Genomic DNA, 25,125 nt, shown 5'->3' on the forward strand with positions numbered 1-25,125 from the left:
GTGGCTTTGATTTTTTTTTTTTTTTTTTTTTTTGTTTGTTTGTTTGGGTTTTTTTGCTGTTACATTTTTGGAACAAAGTTTCGTGCTTTTTTTTTTTAATCACTGTTTTCTGCTTTTGCCTTTTCTGTTTTTCTTTTTTGAGTAATTCTTTCTCCAAGGAGGATTAGGAGAGTTTTGTATAGAAACAGTTTAGAGGTGTGATAAAAAGCATCCATATCTTGGATGCTTTCTGATTGGCTCTAGTTAATGATTATAGCACTCTTTGTAGTTAGGTTGCTTTTTCAGTGCTTAAAACAGCAGAAAGACATAGGGAACTGAATGCTGAATAGCTTGGTAAAATAAAGAAGGTTAATCTGTGTTTTAAAAGTACAAAATCTTTTATTTTTATTTTGTTCCTAACATAGGAGCTGACATGTCGAGAAGAACTTCTGACACTCCTCCTGTCCCTTCTGCCATTGGTGTGGAAAATCCCTGTCCAGGAAGAAAAAGCAATAGGTATGTTTTATCACTTACAGTATTCAAATAAAGGAATTATTTGTGTTTTACTACAGAGCTGAGGAATCTGTGCTAAAGAGTAGTTCATTGTAGTACATATCCTCTGACATGAAACGAAGATGTGGATTCTGCAAAGAATTTAAATTTTAAAAATGCCAAAAAATTGTGCAGAGAAGGTAAAGGCTTTTGGTCAGCGTGAAAGGCAATGCTTTTGTTGCTGTGTAAAAACTAAACAAGGAAATGGCAGTGATCTGAGTCAGATTTTTTTTGTTTTGTTTTGGGCTCTTACATTTGTCTGATGCATTCTCTTCCCTCCCAGAGGGTAAAACAAAGAATGAAGTAAATGAAGTTACCTGACTGAGAGAGTTTCTAAGGATTCATACCCCAAGCTCTTCTAGGGTTTGGGTTTTTTTGCTATTTGCAACTCCTCCAAATTGAAGGCTTTTTTAATGTTTGTAGACTTGGAGTCTTTAAAGGGCCAGTTTCATAGGGCTTTTATATAATAAGCTTTCCTGCTTGCTCAGTTGCATCATTCTTTTGTGCTCCTGTAAGCATGATGGAATTAAAGAAATGTTTTGGTTATTCTGTGACAGCTTAGTGGCTTTTCCAGGGTTCTTTAAAAGGCTGTTGTATAAATAGGTTTTAAGATATTGTGGTTTATACACTTCATAATTCATAGCTTTTACTTCTGCAAATTATCCTCTCTTAGTACTGAAAGAGTAAGCATGATGTATCCAGTTGTGCGCTAAATAGTTGGATTGTTTCTTGGCCTGAAGTAAGTTCCCCTGTATTAGGCAGCTTTTTTCTTTCAGTGCAGGTAATATCCTTTGTTTGATAAAGTACTCCTGATTAATTTCCTGTCTTCAAAGCAGATGATGTTTCTTCTTAAAGTATCACAACAGTGACTTTTTAAACAGCGTGGCACAGTCATAGTTGTACATGGAAGCATCTTTTCTTTCAGCTTAAATAATGTTTATAGCTGTTATGTGGGCTTCTGGGGCTTTGTGGGCGTGGGGGCTATTATTGTTAACGATGACATTTTTCTAAATAATGAATTTATGGGGTAGAGGATACTTGCAGTTGTTTTATGGTAGCTATTTTACTGCCCAAAGCATCCAGTTACAGTTCTGTCACTTCTTAAAAATAACAATGGACTTAATCCAAGAACATGCAGAGTTGTTTCCCTGCTTGCTTTTTTGGTAGTTTAGTTGGAGTTTACTGATAGAAATGAAGCAGTAGTACTTCTGTTTTCCTTTCTTTCTCCCTTTTGTCCCTGATTCCTTTAAAATCTCCTACTTTTATTTCTGCTGCTTTTACTTCGAATAATTAATGCTGAAGTAAAAAGACTGAGGTCTGTATACTTGAAGATTTGCACTGATAAGTAGAAATTTATCTTTTCTGTTACCACTAGTGCACTGGCAATGTCCTCATGCATGCTAAGTGGGCTGTGAGCTAACACACCCTGCTGAGTTGCAAAAAGTGACAATGGAGCATCAAGTTAAGACCTTTCTTCCTCCATTTAGTTTGCTTACCAAAAAGTCCTTTCACCTACCTTGATGACATACTTTGAGAATGGTTTTTTGAGAATAGTTGTGCCAACAAAAAGTTTTAAGAAACCTTTTAGCACACTTTTGTTTAACCCTAAACAGAAAATGAAATAATTTTTCTAGGCTTTAAAAATAGCCGGTATGGCCCCTAAACATGAGTTGTTGCTGCCTGTTTTATACTGAAAACATCTGACACAGGTGCATGCAAAACCATGACCTATTAAGATATAAACTTGCTGTGTATTTTAAATCTAGGAATATTTAACTAGAAAATGAGGAAAAATGCTTTACATATTGTAATGTTCCTTTGTTATCTTTCTGTTTCAATAGATTTTAATATACCCTTTACAGTAGACATATGCATGACCAAAGAGAATAATACAAGTTCTGTGAAATCTACTCAGGAAAAACTAAACTTAGATGGAAGCGCTCATTCATCTCTTCAGAGCTCTGTGAAACTCAATCTTCGATCCCGTAAAAGCGGCCGTCTCCGCAAAACCACCCACCGCTACTCTGTGCGGGATGCCAGGCGGTCCCAGCTGTCCACTTCGGATTCTGAAGGCAATTCTGATGAAAAGACTGCTGTAATAACTAAACACAGACGCTCCCAGATACTGCAGCCCTTTTTAACCTCTTCTGTTAGGGACAGCTACCCTGGAGGTAGAAGTGATTGCCAACCTCCTGAAGTGGCACCAGGTTCTAATGCCGATGCCCCTAATCTAGAACGTTCAAGCAAAGTTATTCCAGCGCATCAGATTTTGAATGAGCCAGCTGCAGGAACATCTGAGAGTAACATGAATAACTCTCCTTTTGACTTATGCCATGTTTTACTGTCTCTCCTGGAGAAAGTGTGCAAATTTGATATTACTTTGAATCACAGTTCTGCTCTTTCAGCGAGTGTTGTACCCACATTGACAGAGTTCTTATCAGGATTTGGGGACTCCTGCAATGTAAGTAGTAACACAGAAAATCAAGTTGTTTCTGCAGGGTGGACGGAAGAACCTGTGGCTCTGATCCAAAGGATGCTTTTTCGAACAGTTCTACATCTTATGTCTTTAGACATCAGCAATACAGAAACAATGCCTGACAATTTACGAAGAAATTTAACAGACTTACTTAAAGCAGCATTAAAAATCAGAGTTTGCTTGGAAAAGCAACCTGGACCTTTTGCACCAGGGTACAAGAAAACACTACAGCAGGTGGTTCAGGAGAACTATATATTTTCTAGATATCGTCACAGAGCCTTGCTTCTACCTGAGGTTATAGAGGGGGTCTTGCAGATTTTGATCTGCTGCCTACAAAGTGCAGCCTCCAATCCATTCTACTTTAGCCAGGCTATAGATCTGGTTCATGAGTTCATACAGCAGCAGGGATTTAAACTGTTTGAAGTAACTGTGCTTCAAATGGAATGGTTGTGTATGAAGAATGAGGGAGTACCTGGGGAAGCCTCAGAGCATCTGAAAGCCCTGATCAACAGCATCATGAAAATAATCAGCACTGTCAAAAAAGTGAAATCAGAGCAGCTCCATCAGTCAATGTGTACAAGAAAGCGGCACAGACGATGTGAATACTCTCACTTCATGAATCACCACAGAGATCTCTCTGGACTCTCTGTATCTGCTTTTAAAAACCAAGCTTCCAAAAATCCTTTTGAAACTGCTGATGGAGAAGTTGATTATCCTGAGAGATGCTGTTGCATTGCTGTTTGTGCACACCAGTGTTTGCACCTGTTGCAGAAAGTTTCTTTGAGCAGTACCTGTGCTGAGATTCTCTCAGGTGTACATAATGTAGGAATATGTTGTTGTATGGACCCAAAGTCTGTGATTGTTCCATTGCTCCATGCTTCCAAGTTGCCAATATTAAAAAATTTTCAACAGCACATACTGAACATCCTGAACAAATTTATATTGGATCAGCTGGGTGGAGCAGAAGTGTCTCCAAAAATTACACAGGCATCATGCAATATATGTACTGTTGACTGTGATCAGCTCGCTCAGCTGGAAGAAGCCTTGCAGGACAACTCCAGTGATGTCAGTCCCACATCTAGTTCCTCTTGCAGAGTTCAGGGAATTCTGCCTAGCACTGGATCTGAAGATGTGTTGTTGAGATGGCATGCACTGGAGGCTTATCAGGACATCATTTTTGAAGAAGACAAACTACGTGGTGCACAGATTGCAAGCCATATTTGCCACTTAATTCAAAAGGGAAATGTAGTGGTCCAGTGGAAACTGTATAACTGCATCTATAATCCTGTGCTGCAGAGAGGAGTTGAGCTAGCTTGCCATGCTCAGCAGCAGCTTGGACTAAGTACAGCTGATAAACTCATGTGCAGTTACCATAGCCAGGAGTTGCCTTCTGAAGTGCTTCAGGTTTATTTGCAGATGCTCCCTCTGTTGCTGAAATCTAGGTTGGTTGATTTTCTGTTTATTATTGGGAAAAGAAATAATTAGGTACAGAGCTTTGTATACTTGTTACTGATTGGAATGTGGTTGGATTTAGTTGGACTCTAAGTGGTGTTTGGCTATTGCAGGTGGCAACAAGATAAAAGCTTGAGTAACAGGATACAAGCCTAGATTCATAAACTGTAGGAAGTGAGGGCTCTCTACTCATAAATTATGATCTCTAACAAGCCAAACTCTGTAGCAACAAATAAAATCTTTGTCCAGTGTGACATGCTCTCTGCCTCCTCATTCTTTGTTCTAAAATTAGTCAGGAATGTTAAACAGATTGATATGGCATTTTTCTGTGGGAATTAGAATACATAGTTTTCTGATCTGTTTCCTTTTTCCTTCTAGAATGGTCATTATGGAAATCATCTTTCAAAAATAAGGCTTGATGTTTACTTTTCCTGTAATAACTTTTTTTTAACTTAAAAAATCCTGTTCATTTAAACATAGTTTAAAAACAGGAACCAAAACAACCCCAAAACACAAAAAAGGGACAAACATTGTCCCAAGGCATAAAATACTTTTTTTTTAATTGTTACATTTATTTTAAAAATTATTTAATAAATTTATGGAACTTTTTACACAATATGAATGTGTCCTTTTGTCCAGGAAAGACTGATTTCATTTCTCTTGGAGTCCTGAAGTGAATTTGGTGGGGTTATTCAAGACAAAGAGTAGACTAGTACTCCAGCTTTTGTGAAGAGGTTATACAGTTTTAACTTCTATCCTAACCTAAAATGTATTAAAAGCTATTAATTTTTGCAGGTGTACGTAGTGGCAAAGAGGCAAGAGAAATAATGCTTAGATGAAGAAAAAAGTTAAATTGTCATGTTTTTTACTGGCTCAAAAGTGGGAATAAATAAGTAAAGGATCCATTTGGTTCTAGAGTAACTTGATTAGAGTAAATCTGATCCTGTGGGAAGGAGATGGGAGGTAAGGAAAGTAGATATCTAAAGCAAACGTAGTATGCTAAAAATCTTACAGATCCTTACCCTAAATTTTGTATGAACTTAATATAATACTTGGCGAGTAGAAGAAGGGAAAAATAGACTTAGAAGCAAATACATGGAAAGTTTTTTTGATATTGGACATGCTGGCATAACAATTGCACAAACAGTTGTCTTGAAAGGTACTCCTGAATATATTTGAAATTCATCATCCATGCACCTAGTAGACAGCTAGGAATATGTCATGAAGTTTATTTGAGAAGGAATCTCTGCTTTCTGGTGAAATAACTGAACAGAGAAATAAAGATACTTACTAGCTTCAATTGCTAATAAAAAATTGGGGCAAGGAAATACCACTAAAGAGTAAATGTCATAAATAAAGTTATTTAACCACCTTTAGTGTTTTGAACATCATATATTTTTGTGGTCTGCATTTTAGAGGGAGATACATCCTACATTAAATCTCAGAAAAAAGTTGAATTTTCCACTTCCAGCACTTCCTGGAGTGCTGCAGACAAGTTTCTCTTCTCTTTAACAGTAATTTATAGCACTTGCTGACTTACATGAGTTTTTTGCTGATTTATAAAGTAACTTTCTTATGCTTTCTTTTGCAGAGTAATTAGAGACTTGTTTCTGAGTTGTAATGGAGTGAATCAAATGATTGAGTTAAATTACTTAGATACATTAAGAAGCCATTCCTTGAAGGTGTTAGAGACTCTGATACTCTGCCTTGATGATCAGCAGGAAGACCAAGCAACACCAGAACTGGAAGGCCTGAACAGCGAGCAAAAGGAATCTATGTCTGACTTGCCCACTTCTCTTTGTAGCCAGCATGCTGCTTCAGAAGTTCCTCAAAGCCTGAGCAAGTTTTATGCTGGCTTGAAGGAGGCTTACCCAAAAAAGAAAAAGTTTGTCAGCCAAGACATTCACGTCAACACAATAAACCTGTTCCTCTGTGTTGCTTTTTTATGTATAAGTAAAGAAGCTGATGGTGATCTGGATTCAACTAATGAGTGTGAAGATACCTCAGGATATGATAGTACAGCTAGTGAGCCACTAGGCCACAAATTACCATATCTGTCTCTGGAAAGTCTTACTTTGCCCTCTCTGGAACATATTCACAGGGCTGCAGATATTTGGTCCATGTGTCGTTGCATCTATTTGTATAGTTCAGTTTTCCAGAGACAGTTCCATAGACTTGGAGGCTTTGAAGCATGCCAGAGATTACTAATCCTGATAATTCAGAAACTTGCAAAAAATAAGGAAAAAGAGCAAGAAAAGAGGGAGAGAGTGTTGAGTGAAAGCAGCAGAAGTTCACATGGGAGTCCTCGAACCGAGCTTCTCAGCAAGGATGACTCTGTTCAGCTGGCTAAAGGTAGAGAGGTGACACAACTGGAGTTTGATAGTTCTGGCAGTCCTGCTGGGGCTGAGCAGCTGGTGCCTGACTCTGCCTCCTGTGACAGCCCTGTGAGTATGGAACATGCTTTGGTTACTTCAGTTGCCAATCTTGAAGGGGTAAGGACTTCTGCAAGGGAAGAGACTGAGTGGGCACTCCAAGGCATCAGACTTCTAGAAGCTCTGCTGACCATCTGCCTACACAGTGCAAGCACCATGCAGCAGAAGACAGAAGTGGAGATGCTTCACCAGGTAATGTGTGAATTTCCCTAGCTTCCTTTGCTCCTATTTGTTTCATACAATATTATTTTAACAGTAATTTATTCAAAAGTTCAAGGGAGGTAAAAACTTTATGTAGTTTTTATGGTACCATATTTTCTGTAGTACTGAAAGTGTAAGCTAAATAATGAGCTTAGTAGTGAGAGTAGTGGTCTGCTTGGATAGTACTCTTTTCAGAAAGAGTATCCAGTGTAGAATGTGTATGAAAGGGATGCTGGAGGAAAGCTGTGTAGGCAAGATGTGACCATTATACTTAGTGACTCGTGTTGTTTTTTGAGAACTCATGGTTCTGAGCAGAGCATGGTGCAAGATAAAGGACTACTGAAGGGCACAGATAATGAAAGGACACCTGAAAAAATCATTCCTTAAGTCTTAGAGGTGGAATAATTTAGTATTCTACAAGAAGTTGTTAATTCACAGAAGACACCTTCACTTTTCTTTAATGTTTTAATTACTATCTTGAATTTTACTTGGCAATTTATTGCAAAGCAGGAGGCATTAAGTGCAGGAACGAACTGGAAACTGGAGTTCTGTCTTGAACATTCACTGTTTTTATGATCTCGGACGTGTCACTCTGTCAACTGCTAGTAATGCAGTGTGGTTTGAATGCACAGCATATCTGAAACTGTTTCAAAGATGTTTATTTTTGAAACAGCACTTTGACCTGCAAATTATAGATAGCATTATTTTGCCAGATTTTTTCAGTGTGCAGGTTCCAATGAAATCTGTCATGACACATAGGATGAATCTTTCTTATTTCAAGAGACTGGATGAAATCTGGCAGTTTTAGATGAGAAGTCAGATTAGTGTAGGTAGAAGGAGAAGCTCTTAAATTAAAGAGCTAGACTATTTCTGTTAGCTTGAAATAGTAACACAAATCAAAATCTTTTTCTCCCCCAAAACACAGAATGCCTGTGTGGATGATATCTTACTTGAAATAAAAGAGCAGCTTGCTCAGTCAAAAGTGATAGAAACTGACTTGGCAAAACCTCTTTTTGATTCGCTGCTTCGTGTTGCATTGGGCACTTTTTCTGCTGATCTGGATCATTCTGAAGAAAAAATTGAAAAGGTATGAAACACCAGCTAAACAGTCTCATTCTGAAAAATGCAAGATTTTCTCAAATTTGTTCTTTGTGTCTTTTTAAACCTGATAGGAAATGTTTAGATGTGTTTGATTATTGTGGCCATTGAAGATGAAATCTCCGCTTCTCATACCGAAGTGGAATGCTGCTTATTGATATGGTCCCCACAATTGCTGCTCAGAAATGAGTTGTGCTCCAAACAGTAGCGAGCTCAGTCAACCTGATGTTCTCTTTACTCTTTCATCTCACAACAGTGTGATGAACTCTTAAAGGAAGGGCTTCAAATGGGAATGTTGAGTGACCTTAGTGGCTATAGACATCTTCATCTTTGAGTGGATGTCAAGATGCATGCTATTGGTGGTAGTAATAGTGATTTAGAAACAGTTTTAATGCTGCTTCCTAAAATTTTGATCAGGTAGTTAGTAGGAAAAATCCCTCTTTGCAGATTTAGTTTTTACAAAAGAATTAAGTATTTTTAATGTATCTCAGATTTCTTGGAAGTGTATGATTAATTTCTTTCACCAGTGGGCTTGGAGAAAATAGGCATTTGGATGGTTCTAAATTAATTGCTTTTCTCATCCAGAGATTTTTTTTTTTCTGACCAATGACTGTCTATTTGGTTGTACTGTACAGACCCATTACACTGAGAAGGAGCCCGTGTCACAGCCTGGAGAAATTTCTGAAGAAACTGAAGAATGCTGCAGTCTTAAACTTTTTGCTGAAGAGGAAGGATATGAAGCAGATAGTGAAAGTAATCCTGATGATAGTGAAACCAAGAATGAAGGTAAATGGGAACTTTCTGAATATACAAAGCTTTATGATATAGCAAAGCTTGTTTGTCTTTTGAGATGTACCAAAACGGTGCAAGCACCTTTAATAAATGGAAATAATAAACTATTTACTTCTGGTAGGATGGAGTTACAAATGGAAAGATGATAAATATTCTTACTGAGTGTTACACAAATTGTTCTGTCTTGGTTGTTTTGGTATATGTGACTCTTGCTCTAAAGTTGTGTTGTTCAAGTGTGTTATTGTGATCTAGAAACACCAGAGATATGTATCAGTAGTTTTTTTTGAAAATCAATGCTCAGTTGTTTTATTTTTTTTCTTCAGGATTGTAACTACCTGGTGAAAATTAAATAGTCTAATTATGTTACAGAATACCAGATTTAAAGGGTCTCCAAGGATCATCTTGTGCAACTTTTTTTCACAAAGCACAATCTAGACAAGGTAGCCTGGCACCTTGTCCATCTGAATCTGAAGTACCCAATGTACCACTACTCTGGGGAGATTTATTCCAATGTCTGATTTCTCATAGGGAAAACTTTCCTGTTGTGTCTATATGGAATTTCCCCAGAAATCCCTGTTACCCTTTGCTTTGTCCATTGACTCCTTGTAAAAAGGGAGTCTACCCTCTTTGTAGACACCTTTTAAATGGTGATGACATGTCCTCTAAGCTGCCTTTTCTCAAGGCTGAGCAAGCCCAGTTCTCTCAACCTTTCCTCCTGTCTTTTTTGTGTAGTGGGGACAAAACCAAACACAGTATTCCAGGTGTGGCCTGACAAACACTGAATAGAGTGGGATAAAGGTTTTTTATCCCTATTGAGGATGTCCCTGTGGATGCAGCCCAGTATCCCAATGGCTTTCCTTGCCACATCAGCACACGTTCACTCAATGCTGAGCTTGCTGTCCACTGGGACCCCAGCTCTCCAGCCAGGCAGATCCCAGTCTGTGTTGCACTCCTGGATTCTATTTTCCCATGTACAGACACTACATTTGTCCTTGCTGAACTTCATAAAGCCCTTGTTAGCCCACCTTACAGCCTATCCAGGGTGCAGGGTGGCTCTCCTTTCCCAAGTGCCCACTTCCCCACTCAGTTCAATATCATTGGTAAACTCCATCAGGGTGGATTGATCCCATCACCCAGATCACTCATGAGGATATGGGACACCCTTGGGCCCAATATCAGTCCCTGGGGACCCCACTTGTGACAGTGTCCAGTTTAAAAGGATTTATCACCCACTTCTGGGTGCAGCCAGGCAGTCAGTGCCCACCCACTGCTCAGACCCCTTGTCTCCACCCTAATGCATCAGTTTTTCTGAGAGGAGCCTGTGGGACACTTTGGAAAGCCTTGGAGAAATTCAGGTAGACATCCACTGCTCATTCCATATCAACCCAGCAGGTTTCTCACTTGTGGAAGGCGATCAGGTTTGTCAAGCACTATTTGGCTTTTTCCAATCACATGCTTCATTTGACTTGATAGTCCCCTTGTTATACAACATATCTCATTATTCTAAACAATTGATGTGCACATATCTTGCTGTATTCTGTTTGTATAATTAATTTTAAACATGAATTTGCTTTCATTTTTTTTCCTTTGTGCTGAGCACACCTGGGTGCTTATGTTCTGATATGAGATCAGCATGAACACCAACAGCATTTAATAGAATCAAATCATCAAACTGCTGCTGTTTACCTCCATAACTAGGCTTTATCAATAGGTTTATAATATTTTAAAAGCATTTCTGAATTAAAAAGCTAATCTGAAAAACTTCCATGATACATTTACATGTAATGTACCAAATAATTTTAAATAATGAATTTTAAAGTCTCTTCAAAATGTAACAGGGAGGCTTACATGTTTGGGTTTTTTCCTTTGATTATCATGCAGATATTCTGTCATGTGCTTTTTCAGAGTTAAATAACAAATTGCTTCATCCAGCCTTTTACCATGAAATTATTTAAATTTATCTCCTTTCTTGGCAGGCTCAAAGTTTGGATAGAAGCTTGGGGCTCTGTTATAATGACTTTACTGTTGTGTTTCATGAACTGCATATTTTGCCATTACTATGTGTGTCCAATTCCCAGGAAATGAAGCCAGATAGTTTAAGAGCATGTAATGGGAGAAACTGCATCCTTGCCCTTCTGTGTTAGCAGGAAAATAGAAAAATCTGAAGTGTAATATAAAACTATGCTAATTTCTGAGAATTGCTTATAACCTAGTGATTATTTTTGGTTTGTTGTACCTATGAGAAGGTTGGAAATGTGTCCTTGGATGTTCTGCTTAAATCATGCAAACTGTATTCAGCTAAGTTCCAGTAAGACACATATGGTTTCTTTTTAGGAGCAGACGCAAAGGCGGAACCACGAGGTACTGGTGCTTCAGGTTATTTTAATGGCCTGGCTGAAAACATCAGTCAAGGAGAATTAATGTATCCTGAAATTTGCATGTTAGAATTAAACTTGCTCTCAGCTGGTAATGCAAGTTTGGATGTGCTTGCTCATGTATTCCAAAGCTGCCTGAATATCATCAATCAGAAGGAGAGAAATGCCACTGTCCTTATAGAACAGGTAAAAATGTTATTAACAGAGACAACAGTTTAGCAGTTCTGTATCTTTAATTTTATCATACCTAATAGTGATCTTGAATATTCTCACTTTTTATGGGATTTGATAAAGTATGAAACAGTGTAAATGACTGATGTTGTCAACTGCATTGCATCTAAGTTACCGGGAGCCAAGTAACATACTGAAGGGTATCTGTCCTACAAAGATTGAGTTTTGCAGGTGTCTTTCTTTTATCAAGCCTGTTCAATCCCTATAGATAGATTTGATGATTGTCAGGGCCTTAAGGAAAAAAGGGCAGATATCTGCTTGTAGGTATATGTAAGCATTCTAAACTTTTTATTGAATATGTACTTTTAGAAACTGCGAATCACGTACCTGAAAAATATTCCATGCTTTTTTTCTTCATAACTTTGTATTAGAAGTTAGTTGTGCAAATGGTCATGCCCTCATAATCCTTTGGAGTTTCTTTTAGTTGCCTTTTTTAACTAAATTGAGTATCCTTCCTGCAAAAGATAATGATGTGAAATTCAAAGTCTCTCTTCTGCAATTGAACTGTACAGAACACAAAAGATTGTTCATGGCAAATATAAAAACAGGCCATAATTTCAAATAATCTATATTATCATTAAAATCGATACTAGGCAGGAATTGATGAGAATAATTTAGTTCTTAGTTCTTTGAGCTGGGTAGTATCCTTCAGATATTAATTTTACCTATTATTTTCAACAGGGAGCTGTTAAACACCTTTTGGGAGGATTTCTGAATATATTGACACAAACAGAATCCAGTTTTCATGGTGAGTTAAAGGTCCAAGTAAACTAAATATTGATTTTTAAAGTCTAATGTATATACAGTCAAACAGTGCAAAAGGAAATCCATTGGTGGGAGAATTTATGCAGCTACTTTTTTAACTTGTAAGAAAAAACTAGTGTAGATATAGGGTTATTTCTGAGTTAGTGGAAATAAGTTAACAAAATACTGGCAGATGTGAAGATGATATTGAAACCATAAACACTAGTGACAGTGTTAAACACTTCTTGGAAAAAAATAGCAACTGATGAATTCACATTCTATCACAATGTAAGTCCGTATTTCCAATTTCTTTATAACCCATATCTTGATGATGCCTTGAGTTTTATTTCTAACTGGAAAGCAGCTAGCTAATCCAAGAATGTGGAAGCAGATAAAATGTTTGCCCTAAGGTAGATTCATGTAATGAGGGTGCTTCACAGCAGGAGGTGATGCAAACCCAGCCCAGGACTTGGATCCATGGTGGCTTTGTGGGGAGAGCCTTTGCAAGGCAGATGCTTGGTTCTCAGACTTCCATTCCATTTTGCAAACCTGGGACAAAATCTAGTGTAGCACTGATTGAATCAATGAAATTTTGAACGATAGTGTCAGGAAGTACTGTTGGATCTCTTTAGAATTCATCTTGTAATTATTATTGCTTCCTTAATTTGAAATGGTTTTGAAAAACACTTCAAATTCCAAATTAATCTTTCTTCATAATAGTATAGAACATGAGTTTTTAAAGCTTAAAAAAATTGTCTCCTTCTTTTTAGCATGTCAGGTGGTGCTGGTAGATCTGCTAGTTTCCTTGATGAGTTCACAGACTTGTTCAGAAGAGCTAACTCTTCTTCTGAGGATATTTTTGGAGAAGACACCTTGTACGGTATGGAGTAGCACATAACAAAATTCAGAGGTCTAATGAGACAAATGAAGCAAAAAGCAAATCCTTTTATGCCCAAGAATTTGGGGAAACAGGGAGATGCCCAGCAATGTTTGAACTGATCAGAGCAAATAAAATTTGGTTGTAGAAATAGTTCCTCCTCAAAGCTGGAAAAGGAAAGAGGAAATGAGAAGCGAAGGGTGTGTTGGTCCTGGGAACTCTCTTCAGCGCAAGAAACCAAGGGACCTCTCAAGGATACTGACGTTGTGGTTATGGATGACAGAACAATAATACTGTAAAATTAGAAGCAATTCCTTTAAAGTTACAAGGCATTTCTATTTTGAGAGTGCTTTAGCAGCAGCAATTACTTTCAAACGTGTCCTAAGTTGGTTGGTGTGATGCTGGAATCTACTGCTTGTGCGGGATATACCTCTGAAATAACTCTGTTGGTTGCTATGAGAGTCTGTAGAAAAATACAAATAGGGGAAAAGAAAAAAAATACCGTGCAGTGTGAAATAGTACCAAACCAAACAAAAGATCACAAGTCAGTTTTTCAGTGGTAGTGTGTAATTATCAGCCAAATAGCAAGAGAAACTTTTTGGCTTAAGGGCTCAGATAGTTTTGTTACTTGTTATGCAATAACAAAGTCGTGGCCTGTGTGTGCTTTCTTAACCAGCCTCAAAACACAGGTCTTTTTATGCACATAACAGAAATGAGATAAGATTGTGCAATGACCACCTGCTGCATTTCAGATGATTCCTAAGCATGGTAACTTGAAGTCTGATCTGCACAGACTAAATTCCCAAAACTTTGTTGGGCCGCAATCTGTTGAAGTTGCTACCTGATGCTTTGCCAATGTGTGTAGGTTTGGATATACAAACTCACTTCTCTTGGAAAAACATGAGTCCAAGTTTAAATGAGGAGTAGGCTTCTATTTAGTTGTATGATACTTGACTACATGGTGTAAACAGTTTCTGTTTTTCTCGTTTATTTGTTTTATTTCTTCTAGGAGGTACTGCTCAAGGGTGTACTGAAAATCGTAGACACTAATATTTATATGAATCCATTACAGTACCTTGCCTTTCCTTTGCTGAATGGCACAACTTTGAGTAGCAGTTCCTCACAAAAATGTGCTGGCACTTCCAACAATAAAAATGCTGGACTACTAAAAAGAGCAAAATTGTCACAGAGTAAGAAAGAGGCAGATGGTGAAAACTTGAGTCACCAGCTACTTTCTTCTTGGCATGTAGCTCCTATTCACTTGCCTTTAGTTGGGCAAAACTGCTGGCCACACATGTCTGATGGCTTCAGTGTCTCGCTGTGGTTTCGTCTGGAGTATGCTCATGAAGCAGAAAATTCAACAGAAAAGGGGAAAAAAGTCAAGAGGAGAAGCAGACTCATAGCTGTAAGAGAGAACAGTTTTGACAGCACAGGTGAGGATATAGTATTTTGTTTTTATTTAGGTAGCACTTAAGGATTCTGGTTACAAATATTCCAATCTATGTACTGTATACAAAAGTTGGAAATTTTATGATCAATATTGAACAGCAGTGGTAGTATTCTGATTTTTTATGACTACTGTACCATATACTTAGAGATACAACATTTCCAACCCTAGTTCTTGAATTAGATTAATACCTGCTTCCTTAGAAATGTAGTATTCTCATTGAATTTGTAACTTCAGTAACTTTTATGCTATTTCATGTTATGATGAAAATAATAAATGCTGCAGCTGTAGTTATAAAAAAAACTGCTCAAGTTTATTTGATTTCATGTGTTGATGATCAAGCCTCAGGCTGACTCAGTATAACTTCTTAACTTTCCTTGTTGTGTGCACCATGTAAATACCAATAGCTGTAAAATAATTTTCTACTTGTACTTTTGTAGGGACTCAGCTGCTCTCAAACTGTTTTAAGCAGAATCTTTTGGATTATAATTTGTAAAGGGAAAATTCAATATTTAAAATGTATCCATTTCACAACACTTGGGATACCTTTACTCTTGTATTTAAATAGAAGGAGGGAAAACCCAACCCTGAACCTTGAAACTCACTAGAGCTGCTTTTGTTAGGTCTGTGCTTTTGCTTGGTAAAGTGAAAATACAGATCATGCTTAAAGGGTAGCATGATTTGTGAAGAAAAATATGAAGATTACTTGGTGCACACTGATAGTTAACATAGGAATGTAATATGATATGTCAAAAGCATCATTGTTAGTGTATTCAGCTCATTGAATTCATATACTACAAACAAAAACATGTAAAGTGCTGAGTTAGTGTTAAGTTCCTCTATTTCTGTTTGAGACCTAGGTTTCTAATGAGAATCAAGCTTATTAGTCAACCCACTTAAAAAAGAAACCACGTCAACCAAACAAAACCCAGTTCTATGCCGTACTTTAACAGTTTCTTTTCACACGTGATATATACTGTGAAAGGCATTGTTGTATTATATTGTAATTGCAATATTTTTATATTTCTAGAAGAAACAAAGTCTATAGGAATGGAATATGCAAGCCTTGGAGACAAACTTGTTGAAGATGGCTGTATTCACATCATTTCACTGGGCTCCAAAGCTCTGATGATCCAAGTTTGGGCAGACTTGAACACTGGAGCATTCATATTTCGGTATGGTGTATTAGTCCAGAAGCAGCCCTGTGGATATATTGCATTGTTACCTGTAGTAGCAACTTGCAGGGGATACTGATGGAGAGTAGACAGCTAATTTATATATGAGACATCTTGCACACTGATGAGGCAACATCAAGTAAGTGTGTTAGATGCAGATCTATAGGCTAATCAGCTTCAACTGTTAAGCTCTGGCCTTGCATGTTTCATGTAGTCATTTATAAGTAACTGCCCACAAAGTAGCAATTCAAGTTCTAATCAAATGACACAATAAATGTGAGAAGATGGAAAAGATTTTGCAGCTGTAGGTTTTCACACCTCAGCTGTGAAAATTGCTGCTGTGTAATACTTACTGGGACAGTCTTGATTTTAATCTTCTGAGCACATTTTAGCACTAATTTAGTTCTTGTAAATAATCTTTAAGTATCCTTGAAATTGCAGTCTAAAACTGCAATTTTAGAGCACTTTATTTCCGTGTTCAAAGCACCTGTATTTTTTCAGTAAATTAAATTCAACTTTTCTCTAAAATAGCGATATTTTTATCTTAAATGTAAGTAGATTTATGCAGACAAGTTAAATAACAAAGGTGAAAGTGTTGTGATGATTTCCTTACCTTATGTTGAGTACACTAAAAATAGAACTGTGATCAAAAAAATTGCCTGTCAAAGTTAAGGAACACAATCTCAAATTAACTGAGGCCAAAATGTGCAAATTCGGGGCTTAAAATGCAAATATGAAAACACACACCCTCATTTTTCCTTTTCTGTTGTTTACGTAGTATGTGCATGGATCCAAATGATGAGATGAAAGCTGGTCTGCTGGCACAGGCTGAATCTCCAGGGAATGTTTTCCTTGTGGGCAGGTGGCAGCATTTGGCATTAAAATACCTGCAGAAGCCAGAAGGCAAGAAAAATTTCCATGGAAAGCTGTTGCTCTGGGTTTCTGGTCAGAGGTAAAGAACACATTAGTTCTACCTAAATATTTATCATCTTTTAAAGATATTTTCTGTTAAGAAAACATTGCGATATTTTGATGCAAGCTGAACTAAAGGTTGAGTATTCGTCTAGAAGGATAGGAATATTGCTAATATTCTAAAGAATTCCTAACAGTATGTTACACTGTTAGGAATTCTTTAGAATATTGGCAATATCTGGAATATTCATGGATTACTTTGAGAATTATCAGTTTATACCATGGACCAGTGCAGACATCAGTGTTTTTCTTCATCACAAATAAGTGAAAGAGGAAAGTACTATAAGATTTCGAGTAAGATCCAAAATGAGTTATGGCATGAAGTTAGCAGTAAGCATAATGTATCTGGTTGAATTCAAATTAAGGAGGTGTAGGTCAGGCAATACTGTTGGAAGAAGGAATTAAGAGGAGTAGGAGAAAAGGCAGTCACTTTGTTCCACTGAGAAAAATGAATAGAGAAGAAGATTTAAAAAAAATATTTCAGACAAGACCTGATGGTGCAAAGTACTACTTCCACTGCAAAGTTGAGGTCCATGCTCCTAAATGAGGTACCTGATACTAGGTTGAGTAGGCCTGTGCTTGGATGAATTATTCACTGGTTAGAGAAATAGGATTTTATTAAATATCACAGTCTTTAGCCTTTTTTCCTAAATCCAATCTGTGAAGGCTGTGTTAAGCCTGTGCATGCTGGTATTCAGTTAAGTCCAAATATGGAGATATAGGGGAAAGCTAAAAATACTACAGTGTTCTTCCCATGTGTAGTTGTTGAGGCCTCTCTATATATAGATTTAGTTGCTAGTTTGCTAATAGTGAGGCTCTTTCAGGAAGCTTTGAATGGCCTTTACAGTCCAGTCAGTCTGTTTCTGTAAAGGCACATGAAGTTAATTGGATGCTTTCTGAAAGCATCAGGCTTGTTGCCTGTGGCTGTACAGTGCACCAGTTCTGACAATGTTTCCTGGTCCAAGCAAATCCTCAACATGGTGTTTTCCACCATTTGGGAACCATGGTTTTCATGACGTGTATTAGGATGCTCAAAGGACTTTGACTTGTTAGGAATAATAGAAATGATTGAAAATTTGTGGTATTTTAGAAGTGTGTATAGTGTTACATACCATTTGCTCTTTGAGGTCAGGGGAAAGGAGGACGGTATTTCAGAGCTAGGAAAACTTGATTTCGTGGCAGCCCTAGCTGGGACTCTACTCATCTGTTCTGTGCAGTACTGGAATGCATATATCTTATGTTACTGAGCTTTAAGATGTCTGGAAGTTGAAGAGGACTTCAGTAATTTATTGTTGATGACAGCATGGCTTCTCACCTACTGAATATTTAAATGAATTTTAAACCTCAGCTGAATATCTTAGATAGCAATTTTGATCACTTCTTAATATTTCAGCTTGTTTGTTTATATGTATTTTCAGGCAATGTGAGATTAATTTGGATTTTGCACTACCAAGGAAAACAAGCTTATCATCTGACAGTAACAAAACATTTTGCATGATTGGCCATTGCACATCATCCCAAGAGGATCTGCTTCGATTGTCGGGTAGATGGGATCTTGGAAATCTGCTTCTGTTTAATGGTACTTTTGTATGCTTTTTTCTTGAATAAGTGCTCATTTCCTCTTTCCCCCCCCAAAATCAATGGCTTATTTTAATGTCTTTTAACATGTCAAGTTTTTACAGCAAAAACAGCAATACACCCTTTAGCAGCATAATATGTCAGGAAGAATGAAATGTTTCAATATTGGATACTCCCTAATGTGACCTTCTGTCGTATTCTCTTGCTTTCTCTTTAGTGCCATAATTGGCAAATTTCTTAGAATTTTTTAAACTAATACCTTGAGGTAGGGGATGGAGAGACAGTGATATTTGTTCTATTTTTTTTTTCCTTAAAGCACTCAGTCTCTGATCTGGAAAATTGACATCATTTACCTACTGCTAACCTTCTAGCTTCAAATTGCATAAAGCTATTAAAAAGCTAACAAAATCTGAACCACTGAATGCTCTGAGTTAAGCAAGCTTATTTCTGGAACTTGTAGTGATACTTTGGAGATTTCTTAGATGTATAATTCTCCTCCTTCCTTGGGAAGTCTTATCTAGTACTTCTGGGTGTTTGCTTAGTGCTAAAGGCTGGAACCCTGCTGCTTTGTCACCTGGTATTTCAGATGATGTGGCCCAGTCAGGACTGCTCCACAAGTGAGATCAGTTTGCCCAGGATGTGTGGTACATGCAGGTCCTTTGTGTGCAGATGTGTATTTGTAGGCCATAGGTGAGAAACTTGTCATAAATGTAACCTGTAGAATCTACATGGTCTGGTTGCCACGTGCCTGCCACCCCCATAACTGATGTATCCAGAGAGCCCTGGATTTGCTGCTGTATAGTTGTCATGCACCCACACACCAGACCCGAGTCCTTCTGGATGCTTCTTTTGAGTTTGTTCTCAGGTTGTAGATTACCCAAGATGTGCTGCCCAGAAGGGGGAGGAAGGTTCATTTGGTCTCCTACTTCCTATGGGGTTTTTTCTCCTTCTGTTAGTTGTAGTGAGCTGTTGTTGTTGCATGCTGCTCAGTCGCTGCCCAAGTCTCCAAGACAATACAGCATGTTGTTGGTATCTGTAATCTTGCTATGCTTTGAAAGTTTGGAGGAGGCTTGGATAGATGTCTTTTTAATTTTAAAAAGTGAAATTATTCAGACATGTTGATGTTCAGTTCATGCAGGTAAGTTTCCTAACTTGGTTTCAGTTGCCTTTGCCACTGAGTTAATCTGGCCTGTGATGTGTCAGAAGTCACTGATCTGCTGTAGCTAATAGGCTACATAGTGTAGCATTAGGCTGCACTGATTGTTTTATCATCAGAACCTAAGAAATCCAGTTGGTGATACTCCTTCTAAAGTCTCTGATCCTACTAGGCAATATATGAATTTTGCTTAATTGTATAGTAAAGAGTTAACAGATTATTTTCTGGATTTTAGGTGCAAATATTGGACCAGAGGAAGCATTTTACTTATATACATGTGGCCCAGACTTCACATCTGTAATGCCTTGTAAATATGGCAAAACAGTGACTGACTGCTCGAAGTACATAAGTAAAGAGATTCTACAATGTGAACAAATTAAGGAGCTCTTCATGACAAAAAAGGAAGTGGATGTTGGGCCTCTAATTGTAAGTTTCTACTTAAAAATGGTCCTTAATCTTTTAGAACTGATTAAGAAAGTGGGAGTGTGTTTCCTGCTGGTTCCCAAAGTACTTAATTTGATCAAAACAGAGATGATCAAATCCTCTTCTCATGAAGATCATTGCAGGGTTCTTCCTACTTATTTTAATGGAAGCTGACCTCCACGCAGGGTGACCATTTCATCTTGCTTTAGGTTGGGTTCTGAAAATTTCTAGATGTTCCAGCATCTATAAATAATTTAAATCACACACATTAAGGCATAGTGGGTAAACATGTACCTCCAAAAGCTTTAGGATGGATACATAGCTCTTCCCTCCATTAGTGTAGAAGTAACCAAGGACTGCTAAATTAACCTTTCAAGATTAAAACTGAGAGAAAAGGAGAAATGAGGATTTATCTGGCTTTAAGGAAACCAAGGAATTCTTTTAAGGTATTGGAGGAATTAAGTTGGTATTACATTTGGCTGAAAAGTAATTTTCCAGCTGGCAGGTACTGCTTTTCTCATCTTTCCTGCCTGAAACAGCCCTGCCAGGTGCAAGTGTAAATATACTATTGCTAGAAGAACAACAAAATAAAACTTGCTTATCATTGAAGCCTGCTCTATTCTGGGAATTCATACACTAGTAATTCCTGCTGTATGTATTATTCCCACTAGAGGGATTTTTCTGATTTCATTTTGTAGCTGTAGGCAAAGGCTCATTCTGTCTGGATGTGATCCTTGAAGACAATGATACTAAATTTTGAGTAGGTTAAGAAGAAATGAATTGGATAAGAGCTTAACAAATCAGTCATGCAATTTATAAGCTTATTTTGCCTTAAAGAAAACCAGATAGAGGGAAGAGCCATGTACTCAAGTGATAACTCAATCTTTGCACTTTTGCATAGAGTGCAAGCTCCTTAAATGAAATTATTTCTCTATTTTAAATAACCTTCCAAATAAGATCATTTTACATTTCTGTGAAAAAAAAAATTAGTTACTTTCTGTATGAGGTTTGGTTTAAGTCTCTTCATTAATGAAACTTGTGTTGAATTTCTCTTATGGCTAAGCTGATTAAAGAATATAGTTAAAATAAAAAGCTCAAGAAGGTTTTAAAAGGCATCAGTATTTTGAACTTGCCATTTTAAAAAAGGAAACTCTACTCAATACTTCTATATGCTAATTTTATTTTAAATTTGTGAATAACTTATGCAAAATAGTTATGTAATTCTTAAGGTGATGAGAGGGGGATCCTTGGTGAAATTTCTTAGCATTTTCTTAATTTTCTGTGTTTTAGCTGTTGCATGAGTTTAAGATTTGGGAATCCTGTTGCACTTTAGTGTATATGCATCCACATGCAACCTTCAGTGCATGTTAATGGTAAAGTAGAAATGAACTGCCAAAGTTATTACTACTTGCTGTTAGGTGACTTTTGTGTTTGGCTTTTTGCATCCTTGGGGTGGGGGGTTGTGTTAAATTTCTAGAGAAAAATTAAATTGCTTGCTTTTCAGGAGAGTCTTGCTGTTGTTTATACCACAAGCTGCCCTGGTCAGTACACCATATATGAGCCTGTCATTAGACTGAAAGGTCAAGTGAAAACTGTACCTTCTCAGAGACCTTTCAGCTTGAAAGAAGTTCAGAGCAATGCGTTGGATTCTCATCACCTAAAAGCACTTCAGCCATTTGAATATAAAACTCTTCAGAGCATACTGCATGAAATTGGAGGCACTGGTGCATTTGTTTTCCTCTTTGCTAGGGTAAGGGGGCTGGAGGAGAAGGGTGTGTGTATGTGTTTTCCCACATAAAATTTTCCTTATATCTTGTGTAGAAAATCACATTATTCTAGCTGCCTTGCTCTACTCTGCATGTGATGCTTTTCTGTTAAAGAAAACTTGTGGAAAATACCTGCAGCATAAGACTGCATGATGCAGGCTGTCTGAAACTGGAAATGTAATTATAATTCTGTTGTATTATGGTTTTTATAATATTGCCAGTATGTAATATGGAGTTACATTCTGATTTAGAAATAGGCCTTTTAAATACCAAAAGAGATTTTTTTTTAGGGATGCTTTAGAACGGATTATGTTTTTTTCTCTGATTTTGAGGCACCTAAATTCATTGCACGTCTTTAACCACAGGATATTCACAATGCAAGTATGAATGAATATGAAACTACAAGATGTGCAAAGCTTTATTTTTTTTTCAGTGACTAGTGAGAGCTTTTTGGTGATAACTGTTCACCTGTCCTCAAAGGCTTATCCTAAGTAAAATGGCTATTTGAAAAAATAGTACGGTGTTAACTTAATTACTGCTTAACTGTGACCTGTACATGGAGAGGCTGATATTTGTGCTAGCAGTCCCTGAAGTATTACAGTTAATAGAAAATACTATTGTAGGCCTAAGACTTGTCTGATTTCTATGCCTCTGGTCTTGTTCTGATGGATATGGTGACAGTAACAAATGCACATTCGATTATGATTATAAAGACACTGCCTGTGCTAATTTTGCCTCTGATAGTGACATCTGAGGTGAAAATCCTAACCTGTGTTATTTTATTATGTAAATTTATGCTGAGTATCTGCTATAGATCCTGCTGAAGACTGTTTGCATCAGTAAGGCAAGCAAACAATAGATCAGCTGTGAGACAATACAGGTCTTATAATAGAGATGTATAATTGTATTATTGTAAGTACAGCAGAATTAACAGGTACATGTCAAGAGAACCTATAGGACCTGAAATCCTATTAATGTGAGATTTCATTCTTGTATATTTTTGGTAAAAATACTAGTTGCTTTTGGGATTCGAGAATTGTAGAAAGCAGAGAGGGGGAAAGGATTCATGGTCTTAATCTATAAAATTGCTAGTCTCTTTGTGGATAAAATAAAACTTCATTGTTAGACATTTACAGCTAGACTTAGTCCAGAACTTCAGGAACCTTTTTTTATAGCTTAAACACTGCAAAAAATACTTTTTTCAGGGCAAACACTTGATTCTTATTAGTGGCTCATGTATTTCACAGCCTTGTGACTTTGTAGTATGGCAAGTACCTTCTACTTAAAATTTATTTAGAATAGTTTTCTTTTCATTGAAAGGGATTCTTGTAATGGGACTTGTATTTCCTTAGCCGATCATAATTTATCACAATGCAAATTATCACTTCAAGTGTAATATCTGAATGTACACACAGACAAAATGAAGGTTCTGTATATAATCTTAAATGCTTTAGAAGAGATTAATCCATAAGTAGTTATTTAGGAGTGCAACAAGACTTTTTATTAGGTGTTTCCCACTTAAACTGTCTTACTAAATTTGCCTTTTCCTCAGGTAGTAGAGATTAGCAGCTGTGAAGACACTCAAGCTTTAGCACTACAACTTATACTGTCTTTAACAAAATACAATCAACAGAGAATACAGGAGATGGACAACTGTAATGGTTATTCTATGATTCGTCGGGTATTGATCAAATCAAAATGCATTGTTGGATTTTGCATGCTGAAGGTAAAGTCCTCTTCTAAACCTGATATTTTGTTCAATATTAGGACAAATCTAGAAACTTATGAGATTTTAATTGTACATTTGATGCTGTTTTTACAAAGACAGAACAGCGATTTGAAGCAAGATTGGTGTTGACTAGGTAGATAAGTCTTCCCTATCAAGAGTTTGCTGTCTCTTCAAAGATTTCAATTTTTTTATAAATGGGGTAGAACAGCTGTACTGCTTTGTTTTTTTGGGTTTTTTTGTTGGTCAAAAAAAAATTTTCCCTTCTTTAAGACTCTCCTTGAAGGATGCTGCAGTGATGAGATTCTCTATGTAAATGAAAACGGGCAATTTCAGCTTGACCCAGATTCTACTGCAGTTATTCAAGATGTCCAGTTGCTAGAAAAGCTGCTGCTTGACTGGAAAATATGGTCTAAAGCAAAGGTAAATACTTTAATTTTGGAAATACTTCAGGTCTAAAGGTCAATATTTTTTTAAAAATTAAGTATTATCATGTCTCAAATTAATCTCTCCAGTTAGTAACATGTTAGTTAATTGCTACAATTTTCTCAAATTAATGTTCCTTGTTTTTCTTTGAATAGCTATTTGTGATATCAGTCTCCTATGATTAATGGTGGAGGTAGCCTTAGTGTATTAAATTCTGTGAATGTGCTGTATGCATATGATTTCTTATTTGAATTGATAATTTTTTGTGGAAAAACTAAGGAGGACCTGTTTTGTCTTGGAGTTAAACAGTTTAAAAGAACTGTTCAGGATTAATATAGCTAAGAATGTACAAAACTAATTTTAGACAAGTAATTTGTTTGTAGCTTAATCATTAAAGCATGCTTAATTTTGTACAAGCATTACTTTTGTGATGACTTTCTAACGTGTTCTGATCTGACCACTTGTACTCATTTAGTCATCATCTTAGGTGTAAGACTAACTTGACTTTGTGTTTGCTCGGGTTTTTTTTCTCAGTATGTAGACTCACAAATATATTTTTGAAGCTTCATTCCTGTTTTTTTGTTTTTCAGCAAGGTGTTTGGGAAACCCTGTTAGCAGCTCTAGAAATCCTTATCAGAGCTAACCATCACCAACAGATGTTTAACATTAAACAGCTATTGAAAGCTCAAGTGGTCCATCACTTCCTGTTAACTTGTCAGGTCCTGCAGGTACTTCCACTCTGAAATCCTACTTTGTGCTTGGCAAATACTCGTTTTTATTTGGAGAAGGTGGGGTAGAGGGGACTAAATTCTGTAGCAAAAGTTGAGTAGACTGTCCTCTGTGCTTCCAAATTACTTCCATTTTCAACAGGCATTGCTGTAAATTGGTTCCGTTTCCTACTGGTGCTCCATTTACTGCTGGGCAGGAGGGACAAGAGCTTGTAACCATCTGGTGTGATCTGGAAACCTATGCTCTAGGTTTCTTACACCAGCAGGAGCTGAAATGAACTGTCCCTTCTATACAGAAAGACCTGAGAGGTCTCTTGCTGGCTCTTGTCTTCTGCTGAAAGCCAGATACTGTGCCAGCAGTGAAGGTCTCTGCTGTATCTCATGAGGCCTAATGGGGCAGCCTACCTGCTGTGCTCAGTCTGAGCACTCGTCTCAAAATTTTGGTACAGTAGTAGCTTCCTCCCTGGCATGGAAATAGCTGTGCCAGAAAGGACTTTAGAGAAATGCTTCAGTCCTTTG

At 37.2% G+C, this 25,125-nt stretch overlaps 1 protein-coding gene across 1 annotated transcript in view; it reads left to right on the forward strand.

Moving 5' to 3' along the window:
- The window catches only part of LYST (lysosomal trafficking regulator), a 77,286-nt gene that overhangs the window by 15,306 nt on the left and 36,855 nt on the right, over positions 1 to 25,125 (forward strand). The window contains exons 4-20 of the mRNA XM_064413798.1: positions 405 to 495; positions 2,373 to 4,449; positions 6,051 to 7,083; positions 8,018 to 8,179; positions 8,826 to 8,976; positions 11,317 to 11,543; positions 12,270 to 12,336; positions 13,103 to 13,212; positions 14,219 to 14,642; positions 15,687 to 15,831; positions 16,610 to 16,783; positions 18,222 to 18,382; positions 19,773 to 19,963; positions 21,465 to 21,710; positions 23,279 to 23,452; positions 23,726 to 23,875; positions 24,469 to 24,606. Coding sequence (XP_064269868.1) covers positions 405 to 495; positions 2,373 to 4,449; positions 6,051 to 7,083; positions 8,018 to 8,179; positions 8,826 to 8,976; positions 11,317 to 11,543; positions 12,270 to 12,336; positions 13,103 to 13,212; positions 14,219 to 14,642; positions 15,687 to 15,831; positions 16,610 to 16,783; positions 18,222 to 18,382; positions 19,773 to 19,963; positions 21,465 to 21,710; positions 23,279 to 23,452; positions 23,726 to 23,875; positions 24,469 to 24,606 — 5,721 coding nt within the window. The remainder of the gene's footprint in view (positions 1 to 404; positions 496 to 2,372; positions 4,450 to 6,050; positions 7,084 to 8,017; positions 8,180 to 8,825; positions 8,977 to 11,316; positions 11,544 to 12,269; positions 12,337 to 13,102; positions 13,213 to 14,218; positions 14,643 to 15,686; positions 15,832 to 16,609; positions 16,784 to 18,221; positions 18,383 to 19,772; positions 19,964 to 21,464; positions 21,711 to 23,278; positions 23,453 to 23,725; positions 23,876 to 24,468; positions 24,607 to 25,125) is intronic.

Source organism: Passer domesticus, chromosome 3 (assembly GCF_036417665.1).
Source record: "Passer domesticus isolate bPasDom1 chromosome 3, bPasDom1.hap1, whole genome shotgun sequence".
NCBI lineage: Eukaryota > Metazoa > Chordata > Aves > Passeriformes > Passeridae > Passer > Passer domesticus.